The following is an 18,440-nucleotide window of genomic DNA, read 5'->3' as shown; positions in this document are numbered from 1 at the left end:
AATATAATATGCATGTTGTGTAGTGGGAGCAAGATATGTAGAGTCTACATATCTGGCTTGTATTCCATTGTTGCCACTCGAAGCAATTCTTTCACATGGGTGTCAGTCAGAACAGATCGATGCTTTGATTTCACGTGTTTCAGGGTAGAAAACACAGACTAGCAGACATATGTTGACCCAAACATTGACAGTATCTTAAGCGCAGCCCGTTTGACATTAGGGTATTTTTCCATTGGCACACTTTTCCAGAACTCAATGGTCCCTTCCCTTAAAGCAGGTTTCAGTTGGTCCTCCTCACAAAGATCGATCTTCTCCGACTCAGCCGCAGCCTCATCTGTGACTAGCTTTCAAACAGTCCGTCTCCGCATTAAATGGGTTGGCGAGGAACGTAATCGGTGGCATTTTCAGTTATAGATCACGGAAGCGGGTCACAAAGCTTTCCTGCAGGTTTTCAACCAGTGTTGCACACAAATTGTTTACTCAAATGATCTTGCCCCTACTGTGAAACTTTGGGTATTTTCATCTCACGCACATGCACATTTGACGAAAATACCATATTGAAATCAAGTGAAGCGAACACGCTCATAAAAAAAATAAAAAAAACACAAACTTCGATATGAACGCAAAAGCGCATGAAACCAGGCAAAGAGCCGCTTGCAGCTCGGAAGCCTCGGGTTGGCCAGGCCTGTAGTATGTGAATTATTCTTTTTAGCAATTCGAATGATCAATTTCTGCTAACCTCCCATTTTAGTGTATTAACAGATCCCATATTTATTCAAATGTTTATTTTGCAGCATGTACATATTTTTCACTAAAGCCATTAATAACACCATCTCCATGATCCACTTACTGATGGATGGATGATTACTGCTTTACAGACACCTCATGTCAAATTATTGATATTAAGAATGATGGTTATGTGTACATGTAGTTTAATAAAATTATATCCTTGCCAGAACAAATAACCTCCAAGCTCTGATGACTTTTTGATCAAATGACATGGCTACACTCTATAAAGAACCTGTAAGAAAATATGTGTGAAGTTAAAAGCATGTTTTCTTAATAATTAAGTGCAAGTGCATCAATCAGTGCATGTATTTGATCTTCCTTTGTTGATGGTCTCTAATTTACACCCTGGAAACGGTAACAAATTCACAGCTCATAATAAAGTATGCCCTGCTGCTGCTTAGCATGGCTCCCTCTAGTGTGTTCTAAGGAGGAGAGAGCAACACACACACACAAGTCAACTGTCTCCATCCATTTTCCTACTTGGCTGGAGTTAGCCTCGAATTCAGCAGTTTGTCTGTTTGAACTCAAATCACCAGCAGTGTGGAGGCAATTTTTAAATCAACTGAATAATTATCTGCTTACAGTGCCTCACACCTCTGCACTCCACATTATCACTGACATTTTCATTTCTAAAAACCAAGCTTTTGTTTTTGCTGGCCTCAAATAAAGCCTGTCTTCATGCCAGTCTGTGTGTCATACCACAAGCGTAAGCTAATTCTTGATAGCCTGAAGCCTTCTTTCCACTACTTGACACAATATATCTATTATGAAATGACATATTGCCAGGTACAGATTGACATGGTGCTGATTTAATCTCCAGTGCTGGCCGTTAATGGATTAAAAGAGCACATCCAACCTTATCATGTATTAGTGGTAAAATTGAGGATGTGTTTTGGCCCTTTGATAATAGGCTCAGGCTATTTTTGTGTCATGTTCTGTTGTCTTGGTAGCAAAGTGGCAGATATTGTTTTTCCTTAAGGGTTTCTGAGGACTTCTATTGTTGAGTATAATACCCAAGTGTATAAAGAAAAAACCCAGGAGATGTAGCTTTTGCAGTATAAATAGTGAATTATTAGGTGTCCCTTTATCTTAGCAGGATCGACTGTGATTTATTTTAATATAATAATGTTGTTAGTATTATTTTTAAATTATAATACGTAGAATTTGACAGAAGTAAAGGAACAAAGCGAAAAGTAAAAAGGAAATAAAATAAAAGCTCTCCCCTGTGTTAGGTGTTGAGAGGTTCAAATGAAATGGGTTTCAAATGAAAATGCTTTGCTGTGTGCTGCTGTGTTCTCTGGCTGTCCTAATGTGCTGTGGACCGCCTAGCCTGAGTCACACAGCTGTCCCTGTGCTTTTAATTAGCCTTAATAACCATTTCAATTCCATTAGCAAGACGCACTGGCACAGCCAGTTAAGAAAAATGCACAAGCACACGCGCACAAACACACGGCATAGGATACATACATATCTTGGGATGCACCTGAATTGCTAACGTTTGATTTCCTTTCCAACAATAGTGATAATCCATCTTTCTAAGCATAAGAGAGAGACACGCTTATATTAGCTAGAGAGATGTCACAGAGGGATAGATGAAATCGCATTGGACTAAAATGAGCAAATGTCTGCCTAATAGGCTATTTGAAACTATTTCCCCACACTTTTTTTCACTTTTTCTCTGAATGTTTCCTCCCTCCCTCTCTGCCTCCCCAGATCACAAATGTGATGGTGCCCTTCATGTTTAAGTATGCAGTGGACGAGCTTAACCAGATGTCGGGACACATGCTGAACCTGAATGACGCGCCAAGCACTGTGGCTACCATGGCAACGGCCGTGCTGATTGGCTGTGAGTCCCAAGACTTGTATTGCACTGGCAGGTGCTGCGCTCATCAGAGGGGACTGTGGGACTGCCTATTATCTACAGGCTGACCTTTCCCAACACATTCATATCAATGCTATTCCGCAACCCCTGGCTCTCCATGACATTATTTACATCATGTACTCTGCTCTGCTTTGGAGTTCTTTTAATCCACGTGGCCCTCTCGTCAGTGCTCACGACTTTTCCATAGGATACCTGTGTGCTCCCAAGGCAGAAAGAGCTGGATACATTATTAAAGCAGAAGGAAAGGAATTGCTAACGTCCTTTGAAAATAGATAGGTATTTTATAGTAGTACACAGAGGCCAGGGATGTTTTCTTTCACTTCATCCTTTTAGAGCACCTCTCTTTGTTCTAATGGACCGTGTGAATACAAGAGGGCCAGGGGTGAGATGTAGCATGAATGTGAAGCTGCTTGTTGATTAGAGTATTTCTATGAGCTGCTAATGAAAAGCAAAAATAAATAAATATTGTAAACCTGACACCTACTGCAAGTCACTTTGAGTGGGATCAGCTAGAGTCCAATGTACACTTAGCCCTGTAGCCACTTATTTTAATGAGCTCACTTAGGTCTTGCACACTAATGCTGCCTGTGGAGTAATTGGAGCACGTGAACAGGACTCCAGACAGGACAAATTAGGATGATGAGGAAGAATGAAGGGGATGCTTTTAAAGAAAGGAATTGTATTTTTTGGTCCCACTTCGTGATGCTCATGGCTCGTTACTTGAAACCTGCAGTGACGTGTAATTTGTCTGAAAAGGTTGCACAGTGCTCATCCTACCTTGTCAGATGTGGACACATTGTTCATTAGATGAGCATTCCTATTTAACGCCACATTACAGCCCCATTAAGACTAGCAGACAGAGCGATTATTACCCTGACTATGGTCTCAGCAGACAAGTGATGTTCACACAATCCGCTGAAATCTCTACAGGAAGGCCACATGTCATTCAAACACAGACTAATATTAATATGACAGTCATGCTAGCCATCTGCTTGTATAACAGTTTATAAGAAGTGTTAGGATCTAATACCTGACTTTCTTGGAATTGAATTTGTGATTATAGTGAACTTACAGGTTTAAGCAAATCACTTACAAAACTCTCAAAATATGCCACAACAGAGAAACTGTAAAGAAAGGCAATGCTGCTTGCATTGACTCTCATCATACAAATCAGCGAGAGAAAGTCTGGACTCTGACTGGTGAAGTTAAGCTGGTCATTGTTCATTAATGGCTCATAGTTACATTTTAACATAACACTCATATTAAAACCTCCTTCCCCTCTTCCAGTATTCTGCTCACACATGTATATTCCATTCCCCTGCCCCACACTTGTGTGCTCTCAGATACCCTCCCTTTCCTCAGTCTGCAGTGTGCTGGTCTGCCAAAGTAGCGAGGTTTTAGACAGCATCCTGCTCAGTAATTACAGAGACTGCTGCTGTTGCACTGCAGGACTTGCAGACCAATGATAATGTGAATAACCTGCCACTCCAACTCATTCAAGCCTTTACTTTAGAGCAGTCGACAAGCCTCAACCCCGTCTAGTCTCAACTGCCTCATTACGCTGTATTACATCTTACAGGACAGGAAAAGTATGGGTCAGATTCTTGTTTTGCTGCTTCATATCAGTGCTGATGGTTTAGGATGACGATAGATATTCACTTGAGGGTTCACAGCAGCTAGCTAATAGCTTTTTGAACCTCCCTGCATTTCACAGCAGGTGTGCTTAACTCTCTGTCTTCTCCACTATCCCAGATGGCTTGTCACGGGCTTGTTCAGCTCTCTTCAACGAGCTGCGGAACACTGTGTTCGGCAAGGTGGCCCAGAGCTCCATCCGTCGCATCGCCAAGAACGTCTTCCTCCACTTGCACAATCTGGATCTGAGTTTTCATCTCAGCCGCCAAACGGGAGCGCTTTCCAAGGCTATCGACCGTGGCACACGAGGCATCTCCTTTGTCCTTAGTGCACTTGTCTTCAATCTAGGACCCACGGTCTTTGAGATGGCCCTCGTCAGTGCCATTTTGGTGAGTTTCCATGTAAAAATGATGCACACATAAGTAGGCATCAGCTTTAAATACTAATATATTTAGGAGGCTATCCAGTAACACTTCCTACCATTTTCTGGCCCTGCTTTCACGTTGCGGTTACCATTTCAGTCTTTAATATTAGCTTAGGATCTTCCATCACCTTGACACTCTTCACAGCAGATTGTCCGGAAATTAATTTCAGGGATATTGTCTCATTTACATTCTAAATGGAATATGAATCCCCATGATCTTTGGTTGCAACACAGAGCCCATTAGTGTCAGTGATGAATCCCAAAGCTTTGTTGGAGCCTAATGTCCTCCTGCAAAGTATCCCCTGAACAGTGGCCCCCCCCACCCGGCCACCACTGAAAGAAAGGCTTGTCTATAGCTTTGTGCTATTATTCCACTCAAGACCATAATGTCAGCTTGCCTGTAATGAAGCCAGACGTCATTGCCCAGATAGCTAAAGCATTAGTACGATTACTTCTTGTAGTTTCCCCTCCATTGGTAACACTCAATTTCATAGTGGAATGGTCAAAAACTGCTCGTTCTCAAAAACCTTCTAATGCCAACCATGGGACCTGGGGGGCTTATGTGGTCACTTTTTTACAACTGTGTCTTGACTTCTTTTCTCTTCTGCAGTATTACAAGTGTGGTGGACAGTTTGCAGCAGTAGCCTTGGGCACTTTATCAGCATACAGTATTTTCACCATTCTCATCACTCAGTGGAGGTAATGTCAAGTGTGTTTGTACTTTTTCTTTATCTTTCTGTAGTTCATTTGTTTGTTTAAGTGCCTGTGTTTGTTAACACTTCACTACGCTTCAATGACTAGATCTGTGACTGTGCTGTCATATGTACATAAATAATGGTTTATATCATTGTGCATGTCTGTCTGCACACAGGACTCGTTTCCGGATAGAAATGAATAAAGCAGACAATGAAGCAGGCAACGCAGCTATTGACTCCCTTCTTAACTATGAGACCGTCAAGGTGAGATCCAACCCCCCGCACATGCACACATTTCTTATACACTCTTTATTTCAGCTCTTCCTCCTCCCTTTCCTGCCTCATCGCTTTCAGCAGTCCTTCCCATCATTTCTAGTCTTTTTCTTTTTACTTAAGCCAGGCACATTGTCGTGAACAAATATTTACTCCCCTGTGATAATAGTGTTTCACTGGGATGATTGCCACTGTCACAATTTGCCTTTTAATCAAAGAAAAGCTTTCCCTCTCTGTCCCTGATTCTTAGCACTTTCATACTTAATCGCTGTGTCAAAACAAGTACAAGATGCATTTTAAATTCCATTTTAAACAGCTCTCTCAGTGAGAGTTACAGCCATGCTGTCTTACAGGTTTACTTGAAGTTGACCAACTATTCACAGTAATTGTACACTTTATGTAGCCAACATAAAAAGCTATGTGGTATGGTCACGGAGACTTTTTCATAACTGTGGTTTTATATATTATTTATATTCCTTTATTTTTCATGGCATAGATTCACTAAGGTGCTGTAAACATTCCTTAAAGAATTATTCTCCATATTGACGTGATGGCATAATGCAGTTGCTGCAAATTTGTCAGCTGCACATTAATGATATGAATCCCTTTTTCCACCACATCCCGAAGGTGATCTATTGGATTGAGAGCTGGTGACTGTGGAGGCTATTTGATTACAGTGAACTCCTTTTTATGTTCAAAAAAACAGTTTGAGAGGATTTTAGCTTTGTTACGTGGTGCATGATAGTGCTGGAAAGGGGCCTTTAGAAGATCAGTCCACTGTGGCCATAAAGGTGTTGACATGGTCAGCAAACAAAACTCAGGTACGCTGTGGCATTTAAACAATGTTAATTTTGTATTAAGGGTGCAAAAGTGAGCCAAGACATGAAGCACCACACCACCAGCAGCCTGAACTGTTGATACAAAGCAGGATTAATCCATGCTTTCATGTTGTTTATGCTAAATTCAGACCATACCCTCTGAATGTTGTATGAGAAATTAAGACTAGTCAGGGAAAATTTTTCTACTCTTCTGTTGTCCAGTTTAATGAGCCCTTGTGAATTGTAGCCTTGGTTTCCTGTTCTATGCTGATAGATTTAGTGTAGCCCATCTGCTTCAAGGTTTGGCGTGTTTGTTTGGAGAAGCACTTCTGCATAACTCGGTTGTAACAAGTGTTTATTTGATTTACTGTTGTCTTTCTATCAGCTAAAACTATTCTGGCCATTTACCTCTGACCTTTGGCGTCATCAGGGCATTTTCACCCAGAGGACTGCTGCTCACAGGATATTTTACCCCTTTTAGACTGGGCTATGTAAACCCTGTAGATGGTCGTTCATTAAAATCGTTGTAGATCAGTTGTTCCTGGCATACTTAGACTAGCACATCTGAAACCAACAACGACACTACCATGTTCAAAGTCACTTAAATCAATTTTCTTACCCATTCTTACTGGTTGGAGCTTCAGCTGACCATCTTGACCACGTATACATTCCTAAAGGCATTGAATTGCTGCCACAAGATTGGCTGATTTGATATTTGCCTTCCCCAGTAGAACAGATCTACTGAGGAAGCAGCTGGGCAGTGCATACTGGATCTAAAACTGCAGAATCAATCAAAATATCAGTTTTTCTGGGACATTTTTTTCTTAAATTCAGATATTGTGGTTAACAGTTGTCATGTGTAAAGATATGACAAAATGTTATTTTGTACCACAAAAGAGGGTAAGATCTGAAACATTTAGGGGGAAAATAAATAGTATTATAGTTATATAAGTAAAGTGCTAAAGACTCAGTGGGATCAGCTTGAGGTTGATATTTTTAGGTGGAGTACAGTTAATAACCTTGTCTTTCAGCATTAAGATAACAGTGATTGTTGTTGACATAGTTTTGTACATATTGATGTCTAACCTCAGCTAAGAATAGTTTTCATTTCAACTAATTAATTTCCTGATCTCTAAAATGTCAAAAATATTAGAAAACAATCATCACTGTTTTCTTAAGGCATTTTGTCGACTAACGCTCCAGAACCTAAAAATATACAGTTTACTGTCACATAAGACAATTAATTTTCTGTTACTCAGTTAGGTGAGAAATCTTTTCATGTTTCTGCTGACCCACTCACACACATTTGAATAAAACATTCCTGGACTTTTACTTTGCCTTACATCTTTATTTTTTGAATCTCCCTTGCTCTCATTCTCTGTCTTGCTTTTCTTTTCTCTGCCGAATTGTCCACCCCTTCTACATTTTGTAAATGTAATTCCAGTTGCTGAAACTATGAGACATTTATCTCTGGAAACTCAGCACTATTTTCCTGGCTTAGTCATTGACCCAAATTGTTTCTTCATTATAGTTTTGGGCTAAAAGTATCTGCCACTGGAAGCTTTGATTTGAATAAAAATGTCTACTGAGAGCTAGGGTGGTTTGGGGGTGAATATGATCTCACAGACACCTGACTGTTCTGATGTGAATATAAACATTGCTTTATACTTATTCTCAGTGGCACGGTGATCCTATATATTCTTTTTCTGTTTTAGGCCTTTTTATAGGTAACTCGGTACACAGAACACACAGAAACATAATTACCATCTAGTTTTGGCTGGTTTGTTGGCTGTTCCAGATATATTTGGTACCCATGTTATTTTCTTTGCTGTATTATTTTGCATCCTGTTTTCTTAATGTTTTGTTCTGTGGTATTTTGTGTCATCTGTGTCAATGCGGCCGGATTTAGCATCACTCTGAGCTGTTAGTGTGCATATGTAATTAGATCTCCGCCCACTCAGAAATCCGTTCCACTTTCACAAAGGGCTGGATGAGGACCTGAACACGGTGCCTTGCACTGCTTTGGTTTGTCATCTATGTGCTACTTTCCTCTCTCTCTCTCTCTGTCTATTGCTGATTTCCTGCATTTCCCTGTATGCAAATCAATGGCAAGTCGGTAGCTGCACAGCATTACTGCCGTTAGCTAGAAAAGCAAATCGCCCACTTAACTGGAGCAGAGAAACAGCAGTGCAACCTAAACAAACAGCAATATTAGGTAATTGACAACAGAGTTGAGGAGGGTCATTGTTATGATTATGCTGTAGTGTGCTTGTGGCTGATTCATTAGATTTTCTTTTCTCTAAATGATAGCTGTATGTCCTAATCAAAATTAGCGTCGCCTCTGTGTTGTAACATCTAAGAGAGCTATATGTGCTCTGTTGTTGGGTGTCTGTGTAAGCTGCTACAGATGTCAGTACAGAGGCTGAAAACAGTTCCAGTGATGAATACTCTGCAGCAGTTCGTATTTGTGATATTTGGACATCCCTTACAGTCATAACTGCCAGATATTTTCTAAACTGTTGTTATGCCTTAACCACTATGCTCTGCCAATGCTTCAGATCCAAAGCCTGCTCAGCAAAGCAGGCTCTGGATTTTGTTCCATCGCCCTCTACGTCCTTTAAGATCAGTGGGGAAGAGATGAGACACTGAGATGTGAAAAAGTGCTTTAGAAGCCAACTGAGACCCAGACTACGCCTAGAACGGTCACCGAGAACAAATGCAGCCTTGAGGCAGGCTGCGTTAAAGTGTCTATCTGCCTGACACTGCTCTCCATGCTTCCATAACCTTTAGCCTCAGCCATATTTTGTATTCCCTCTCCTTCTTTCTCACACTACTTACATTTTCTTTCCTTTTGTGCATCGTCTGTCTGTCTCCGTGCCCTGTGCTCCCTTTTCTCATCCCTGTCTTCATGTTTCTCTTCTGCTGCAGTATTTCAACAATGAGAAGTACGAAGCTGAAAGGTATGATGGATTCCTGAAGATTTATGAGTCATCCTCTTTAAAAACCACGACCTCACTCGCCATGCTCAACTTTGGCCAGAGTGCCATCTTTAGTGTCGGCATCACTGCCATCATGTTGCTGGCCAGCAAGGGTATCGCAGCAGGTGAGTGAGTGGCTTAGGGAGTTTTGTTTGTTTGTTTGTTTGTTTGTTTTTGGAAAAACATTCTCTCGTACTCAGTAAGCCATGAACAAATTTGACAGTTTCCAAGTGCAAGTGTGCAAAATGCATCGCCAGCCATGATTTTATGTCTTTATGCTCACAATCTGTGGCCACAGCACAATGGAAGAAATTGTGCATTTAGAAATATGAAAGCTTGAAAAAACATCTCAAAACAAAATCAAATGGACAGATGAAAACAACAAGTAAAACCCTGACTGAACTGGATAATAGAAAGTAAATGAGAACAAAGCACAGCAAGCCTGGAAAAGAGCAATGAATGGGATATAAAGTAGCCTTGATGCAGAAAATGAAATCACTGAGGGTGGAGATAGATTCAGACTGTAACATGCATTGTCTGCTTTCAAAACTTGAAAGAAGAAATGGTTTGAGTGTCATTTTCTAGATCCTGTTTCCAAATATACATACATGATATAACAGTGCTTGATCATTTGCTCATCTCTTAAGTTGTTCTGTCGCTGACATGTAGGTACAATGACTGTGGGAGACCTAGTGATGGTGAACGGCCTGCTCTTCCAGCTTTCTCTCCCTCTCAACTTTCTCGGTACAGTGTACAGAGAGACCAGACAGGCCTTAATAGACATGAACACCCTTTTCACCCTGCTCAGCGTTGATGCTAAGATCAAGGTAACATGTCAACATGACATGCACTTCACTGCACTATGGTGGTAAATCACAAAATGTTTTGTGTGTTTGTTAATATTTTTCTTCCTCTAACAAAAGAGAATAGAAGAGATGAACTTGAACACAATAAGAAGGAAAATTGAAAGTAAAGATTAACCTAAAAATAAGAAATGAAATTGATAGTATTTTGTTGTACTGTATTTTGATATTATTTGGATTATTTTGTCTGGACATCTTCTAACAGTACACTCTTTAACTGCACAACTGATATAAAGATTTCAACACAGGGCAGAGGTAACCTATTTACATGTGCTACAAAAGTAAATAGGTTGTAGCCAAAGCTATTAACTACATGGTTTATGTTACTCGGGTGCTTGCTTACCTATTACCTATACAAACCACAAGGTTGTTTTGGTTGTGTACTATAGTTTTCCACATGTTTATGATATGATTAAAAAGTATCAGTCTAATGATGGTAATATATTTTGTTGTTGTTGTTCCGTCTGTTATTTTTGGTGCAGATTCTCCTGTAAACAATAAGTGAATGGTGATCATTGTCAAGATATGAAGGGGAAGAGTGAAACTGTTGTTAATGTTTTGTTTTGAGTTGTTTTTTTTTTAACTTGCCTGGGGTTCACATTTGCCCCTGTTTCATTAGTATTTGTATTTATTTTTGTACATTCTCTCTACACTGCTCCTTTCTTTATGATCCCTTTATGAAAAACTAAGTGGGATACAACTAGATAGTGTTATTTAACTGAACAAATAACAATAGGCATAACAGATGTTAAACACACAGGGCCGGTGTTTCTTCAGTCTAATAGCTGTCAGTTGTTTCTGGGAGACATTTCATAGCATTTATCTTTTTTTGTTTTGTTTCTTTTTTCCTTTTAAGGCATCAGCCCATCTTGCGTCAGAAGAGCACACTTAAGTGCAAATGTGCGCCTGCTGCCTAACAATATGAATACCATTCTTGTCTACAGCCTGTAATTACAGTAGAAGACATGAATCTGTCCAGTTATTTTTCACTCATCAGTAATACTCATCTCCATTGTGATTCCCTGTGGAATGGCGCTCCCCGGCAGCCCATTACTGTCTGAATGCTTTTTTTTGTACAACACATTGGCCTATTATGTAGATGTATAATAATTTAACACTCCCCCTTACTTGAAACTGTTCCACAATATGAAAAAAAAAAAATTGGGCTCTTTTCCATATTGGGGTGTGTGAAATTATCATCTATCTATACTAATGGACTGTGAGTTATTTGTATTAATTGGCTGAGGTGCATTGTGAATGATTATTATGCTATTGGGTAGTATAGACCAGAGGCATAACAGGCTTTTACTCTGAGAATAAGGACAGTGCTTTATTCATTACTGACCTTGGCTGCATCTCAGCACTATGGCTTGGTTCAGTACGTACCAAACGTTTTCACGCTTATTGATCCTTCAGTCACCATGAAGGGCAGCATGTGAAGATTCAGACAGTCTTTTAAAACGACCTCCTGAATTTGCTGTGAATGTCTCTGCTTGATGCAGTCTGTGTAAGCGCTGTGCTCCAGCATTATCCCTCTTTACAAGGTGTTGGAAGAACGTTGCATCATGCCGGGGCCTTCTCTGCCAGTGGGTGTTCTGTATCTGTCTCTTCTTTTTCCATTTCGTCTGTCTTAACCCTCTGATGGTTGGCTCTAGGAGAGGGATCTCGCACCGCCATTAGCCATCATGCCACATGAGGCCACCATCCGCTTTGAGGACGTATATTTTGAATACCTGGAGGGCCAGAAAGTGCTAAACGGAGTGTCCTTTGAAGTACCTGCTGGGAAGAAGGTGGCTATAGTCGGTGGCAGCGGGTCAGGGTAGGTCAGCATACATTAAAGTACATTGACTGTCAAACATTCAGGCAGCAGCATGTCATCTCATTTGTATGTACAGCCAGTCTTATCATCAGATATCATCAGTAGACTGTGGGGGTGCAGCTCACAGACAGAATGAAGCTGACGATTGGTTCCACGTCTGGTTTGCAGGAAGAGTACCATTGTGCGACTGTTGTTCCGCTTTTATGAGCCTCAGCGGGGGAAAATCTACGTAGCAGGGCAGAATATCCAAGACGTCAGTCTTGACAGCCTGAGGAAAGCTTTGGGGGTCGTACCTCAGGTCTGATACACACCAACACAGTAAAATAAACAAAAACAATGAAAAAGTAATAACCACATGTACAACTTTTTTTGCATTTAAAGCATTTTTACTATAAGTAAAATGCACATGTGTCCAGATACTGCATGCATTTAATACAAAATAAATGTATTTTGCAATTATTATTTGTAATTATATACAACAAGGGGGCAGCATAGAACAATGTAACATTTATATTTAACAACACTGAATTCAGTTAGATTTTCACTGCAGTGAGCTTAGAAGCCGATGTGAACAGATGGTACACGAACAGTATTTTGTTATTTGCATTCTTTCTCCTTCTCCTTCCTACCCTTGTCAATGTATCTGCAGTTTTCCGTTTCTGTCTCTGCTGCAATAAAAACATTATTTTTTTTTTTTTTGTCTGTGTTGTTGTCAGGATGCTGTTCTGTTCCACAACACCATCTTCTACAACCTGCAGTACGGTAACATCAATGCTACACCAGAGGAGGTATACCAAGTGGCGCGACTTGCAGGCATTCATGATGCTATCCTCAGGATGCCCCATGGCTATGAAACCCAGGTTGGGGAGAGGGGCCTCAAGCTGTCAGGTTTGCTGTGCCTTTATGACTACTGTTTGAATATGGTCTCCTTGCACAAGCAAGTGATAGAGTTGCGTGTTTCCTTTATTTCCCTGGATGGTATAGTAAACAGGGAAAAATAAATAAGCTAGCCGTTATCTCACTAACCGGTTGTTTATAGTTTCATGGGAAACTAGAAATACAGCTTTAGTAGATATAAGAGAAGAATTTAAAATAATTACTGTTTTCATCATAGTTAAAACTACTGATTATTTTCTTGATGAGTTGTTTGTTCTATAAAGTTTTAGAATTCTAACAAAGCCCAAGTTGACATTTTATCTTGTCCAACTAGTAATTAGATCATTACAGGAGAAATGCAAAACCAGACAATATTAATATCTTAAAAGCCATCAACAATTTTTTTTTTATTAAAGAAGCTGAGTATTTTTTTGTAGTGTCTATATTTTTTATGGTAAAATGACAAAAAACACTTTATGAACTTAACACACAACTTTAGCTGTTGAACCTAATTACATAATGCCCTCTTTAGTGACCAACTTATTATCTTTTTAAACAGAAATAATCCTACCTAGATTCACTACCAATAGGGGTCACTACCATTAAATATATGTTTTGATATTTCATAATGTTGTTTTTTTACAAATCTTTACCAGAACGGAAAGCCTGCAGGTCATTTCTATAATGGTGCTAGAAAAAAATGTAACTGTAAAAGAGATGATCTAAGTCATCCACACCGCATCTTGAATGTTGTCCATCTGCTCCCTGGTGTATATATTGGGAACAGTAATTTGCACGTTCATGCAGGAGAGATTTTGAATTTGTACAGCTTTGAATTATATTAAATGTTTTCAAAAGGTTTAAAATTGTTATGTTTTGATAATGACTTGAAGTCTTTTAAAAGTATGTAATGATAAAAATTCACTTATTAATTTGATTTGACTTTATTGTATAACTTTCTTTTATGATAGTTTTGATCTTTGACATAGTTGATATTTTATAATTTTCTTAAATTTTGTGAATAAATGTTTATAATGGCTTGTTCCCCAATAGTTGAAAGTAAGTCTTGCTTGATCTTTAGTGAAAGTATAGTATAGTATTTGGCTCCTAGCATCACCCTGCAACTCATTTAGCCCACGTAAACACTGTGTGTGAGTACTTTCACTCAACATTCAAGATGCAATTACGAACAGTACAGATTTCTTTATCCAGAGTGAGAGAATGGACAAAATAAAAACACGACTAACTTCTCATTAATTTCACTGCTGCTGTACGTGGCAGCTGCCAATGAGTTTGTGAAAGGAGGGAGGCTCATGGAGGGGGGCAGTCCAGGCTGTGAGGCACCGAACTTCCTTCATTGCTTTTCTGCACTGGCAGCGATATTTATATCTGCTGAATGGCGCTTACTTTCAAGAGGCCACACACAGCTCATATGTAATAAGGTCCGAGTTAAACACAGTAGGAGAAGTCTTTGTGTCATGCTGATTTTTCTTCACAATTAAATGAAAGTCTGTTTTAACAGTCTGAAGGCAGTAGCATTGGTATTGTCATAGACCTGGCCCTCTGTTTGAAGTAATTATCTGATGAGAAGACCCAAACAGAGAACGGCAGTATCTTCACATATATCAAACCTTTTAACTTTAGCTTGGTTTGCTTTCATTTATGATGTCTGTTGTTTTAAATCAGGAGGGGAGAAGCAACGTGTCGCCATTGCCCGTGCAATACTAAAGAATCCACCTATCCTCCTGTACGATGAAGCAACATCTTCTCTCGACTCTATCACGGAAGAGGTGAGCCTGACAGTGCATGAAGACACACAAACTGACAGAGACAGGCATGCATGCATGCATTACATATACGCAACTGCTGTTCCTTGCTGCACTTACAGGTTGACACCTTACCGTGCCTGCATACACATTTAGCAGAACAAACACCCACTCAGTCACCTGCTGTAGGTTCACAATAATTCACCTCACTCCTGCATCACTTACCTGCTGTGACATACACCCTCCCCCTTACACACACACACACACACACACACACACACACACACACACACACACACACACACACACACACACACACACACACACAGACATACACACCACCCACCCCCATATTCTCCCTTGCCACCTGCCAGTGTTTTCTCCCACTTAATCTCCAGCTCAGCTTAAACCCCACAGTCTTTGTAAATGTTACATTTAATGAGAAAGTTCAGCGTGTCCTCTCTGAACTTGAGGAAAGGGAGTGGAACAAAAGATGTGATTGTTAATTTTGATTTTCCATTGCTTCTCATAATAATAGTGTTTTTAAATTATCATATGTAAACATTGGAAAGGAATACCATATGAAGGTGAATGTTGCACGGCAACATTGTGTTGACTTAGCTCCTTCCTCAAATCAAAGTTTGACTGTACATTTCATATATATTCTGTCATTCATGGACTTTTATTCCCTCCTATTTTTGTAGACCAGCCTTATTGAAAACCTGGGGGACTATTTTTTTGATTAGGGGATACTCTTGTACGGCCTAGCAGAGTGATAATGATATTTGTCTTTGTGTGCTTCCAGAACATCCTGAGTTCAGTGAAGGAGATGGTAAAGGACAGGACATCAGTGTTCATCGCCCACAGGCTTTCCACAATCGTAGATGCAGACGAGATTATAGTGCTCAACGAGGTAAGATTTCATCCACTTATTATTTTTTTACTTGATCTAGTACCTTGCCCGATTAACATTTTCAGTCGTAATGTCAGTTTTATCAAAGTAAACTACAAGACGCTTCAGATTTTCTGAGTATAAACATGAGCTGTGTTAATAGCCAGTCCAATTAGACAATTTTGCATTGAAGGGAAGGATGATGACCTGCACTCAGTGTCACCCTCAGTGCACTGCCAGCAACAAGAATTTAGCAACTAGTTTCAGTTTTTGCGACTCATTTATTTGCTGTTAACTTTTCTTTTACGTACATGATTAAAACATGCTTTGTTTAGCTTTTCTCATTAACTTCAACAACGACAGGTCACTGTTAGTAGAAGTGAATGTATTATTTTCTCCATAAGGGCTCATTAAAGCAGTCAGACTCGACGAGCTGTTTTGGTCAGATGGCGTGTCTTGTTTGTCTCGGTGACTAATAATGTATGGGCCAGCTTCCCAGGCACTGATGAGGCCTTATCCAGGACTAAATGTGTCTTTCAGTGATTGCCATTCAAATGGTCTTATCTATACAGTTTTTGGTCAGTGGGTTTTAAACTAGGCTGGATGCGATATGGAGACAAAGCAAATGTGCAGATCTTAATCTCTTTGGTACATTGTCACATTATTGTGTATCAGAGAAATATCTAGCTGAGGAGCAAAATGATGCAGCCCATTATAGGTTACAGTTGAAGACACTATAAACGACAAAGAGAGACGGTGTGAAGTCAGTTATTGTCTGGAAAGTAGGAGTTAATACGAAATATAACACAGGTGAAGTGACATTTTCCACCAGTGTTTGAGTCAAATAGGATAAAATGAGAAGAGGATTCTTTGAACTGTGGTAAGTGAGCATGTGTCGTTCCATGTTTCCAGAGTCAGATGGTAGGGATCAGAGGGTCGTGGCGAGGAGGCATGTTTGCGTGTGATGTCGCCATGGCGTTTGCTGGTGTCACCAGCAGAGGACTGCCTGGGGTGCTCATTAAAATAACGAGCGGAAGCGATCACGTGCTCATCTGCATGCTCATGGGAGGTGGGGGAAGGGGGTGCCTTCATTTTGTGTTTGACTGTGTGGGAGGTATGTGTGTTTGTTGTGTGTGGATGCATGTGTGTGTCTGTGAGTCTGTGTTTTTGTGAGAGGAATGCAACAGTTGTTGGGGAGGCGGCAGGGATTCTAGGGGGGAGCTGACTCTCTGCAGAATGTGGTCAGTGTTGTGTGGTCATGTAGAGATGCTAACTATAGGACTTGGTGTGCATGTTTCCCTTTAATTGCAAACACTTTTCTTATGTTCTAATATTCTAATTTATGCTGTGTTTTTCTTTGATTCTCTTTCTTTTCTCTGCCAGGGTAAAGTGGCAGAGCGAGGCAACCACCACGCCCTCCTCAGCACTCCAGGCAGCTTGTATGCAGACCTGTGGAACACCCAGAACAGCAAAATCCTGAACAACAGCAAGAACTCGCCCAAGATGCCAACTGAGCGCCTGTCCCAGAAGGAGGAAGAGAGGAAAAAATTGCAGGAGGAGATACTCAACAGTGTGAAGGGCTGTGGGAACTGCTCCTGTTGAGAGAAGCTGCCACCTCCATGTCTTTTCATCCCTCACAGATGGCCTACACTGGAATCCCTGGTCTGTGCAGTGCTGGGGAAGGAGGGGGGGGCACGCAGCCCCACTACCCACTCCCACTCCAGCCAAGCCTCCACCCATGTGACTATCCCTCCTCCTCATGTGAATAAAGGCCACTGCTCGCTGGAGTGAAGAAGGAGGAGCAGTAGAACAGGGAGCAAGTGTGTTTAGCACTGGCTGGCGTCCAGAGATGGAGCTTCTATGCCAGTTGTCTCAGCTGAAGCCAAGCATAAGAGACCTTGTATATCACATACGTGTGGGTAAGACATCTGTTAGTCAACATGGTCCCCCCCTTCCCCTTCCCTTATTTTTGACATCAGGTTTATTGACATCTTCCATTGCACTGGAAACAGATGAAAGTACACGTAATGACATGCATATGCCTTGATTTTTGACACAATTTGTATTGATTTGATTTTTTTAAAATTATTTTACAAGTAATTTGAACTTCTCATTTGCTTGTTTATTTTAAGGATGTGTACATATTAAGTGAATCTGTGGTGAAGTGATCGCAGTTATATGTGAGAATAACCAGATTATTTTTGCAGTATGTGTTTGAGTAACACTATTTCATTAAGCAAATACATCAGTGTAAAACACGTTGAAATAACATGTTTTCAAACTATCAAATCTGGCAGATAATTAAGTCTTTGTATGGATGTTTGGGGACTCCCCGTCACATACAAACACACACACACACACACAGAGTCACAATGATGTAAATATAACACTGAAAATGACAAGTAACTCTAATAAACCATGAATTCTTTTCCTAACAATTGAAGCCACATTTAGAGGCAACAGCTTGAAAGCCTCCTTTGGGAACATATCATTCAGTGACGTCATTTAGACTTGGTCGATGGTCCTCTACTAATGAAAAGTTTTCATGGAGTTTTAATAGTACATAGATAACTTTTTTTGATTGTATGCTCAGACTATGTTGACTTCCTCCTGAAGGTAACATGTACAATAAATGCTACAGGTTTGTCCTCATTTTCTGAGGGCTGTTTGCTGTGAGATGCACATTTTGTTAGGAACCTTGATATTGTATCTTTAAATAAAAATACATATTAG

At 40.2% G+C, this 18,440-nt stretch overlaps 1 protein-coding gene across 1 annotated transcript in view; it reads left to right on the top strand.

The window, feature by feature from the left end:
* Positions 1 to 18,440, top strand: part of abcb7 (ATP-binding cassette, sub-family B (MDR/TAP), member 7) — a 23,364-nt gene extending 4,924 nt beyond the window's left edge. The window contains exons 5-16 of the mRNA XM_067519347.1: positions 2,503 to 2,635; positions 4,424 to 4,692; positions 5,338 to 5,426; positions 5,599 to 5,686; positions 9,442 to 9,616; positions 10,161 to 10,318; positions 12,010 to 12,173; positions 12,342 to 12,471; positions 12,890 to 13,061; positions 14,736 to 14,839; positions 15,621 to 15,728; positions 17,091 to 18,440. Of these exons, the coding sequence (XP_067375448.1) occupies positions 2,503 to 2,635; positions 4,424 to 4,692; positions 5,338 to 5,426; positions 5,599 to 5,686; positions 9,442 to 9,616; positions 10,161 to 10,318; positions 12,010 to 12,173; positions 12,342 to 12,471; positions 12,890 to 13,061; positions 14,736 to 14,839; positions 15,621 to 15,728; positions 17,091 to 17,309 (1,809 nt within the window). The 3' untranslated portion in view covers positions 17,310 to 18,440. The remainder of the gene's footprint in view (positions 1 to 2,502; positions 2,636 to 4,423; positions 4,693 to 5,337; positions 5,427 to 5,598; positions 5,687 to 9,441; positions 9,617 to 10,160; positions 10,319 to 12,009; positions 12,174 to 12,341; positions 12,472 to 12,889; positions 13,062 to 14,735; positions 14,840 to 15,620; positions 15,729 to 17,090) is intronic.

Source organism: Channa argus, chromosome 10, assembly GCF_033026475.1.
Source record: "Channa argus isolate prfri chromosome 10, Channa argus male v1.0, whole genome shotgun sequence".
Classification (NCBI taxonomy): Eukaryota; Metazoa; Chordata; class Actinopteri; order Anabantiformes; family Channidae; genus Channa; species Channa argus.
The sequence above is the reverse complement of the archived record's forward strand: the minus strand, read 5'-3'. Positions and strand labels throughout refer to the sequence as shown.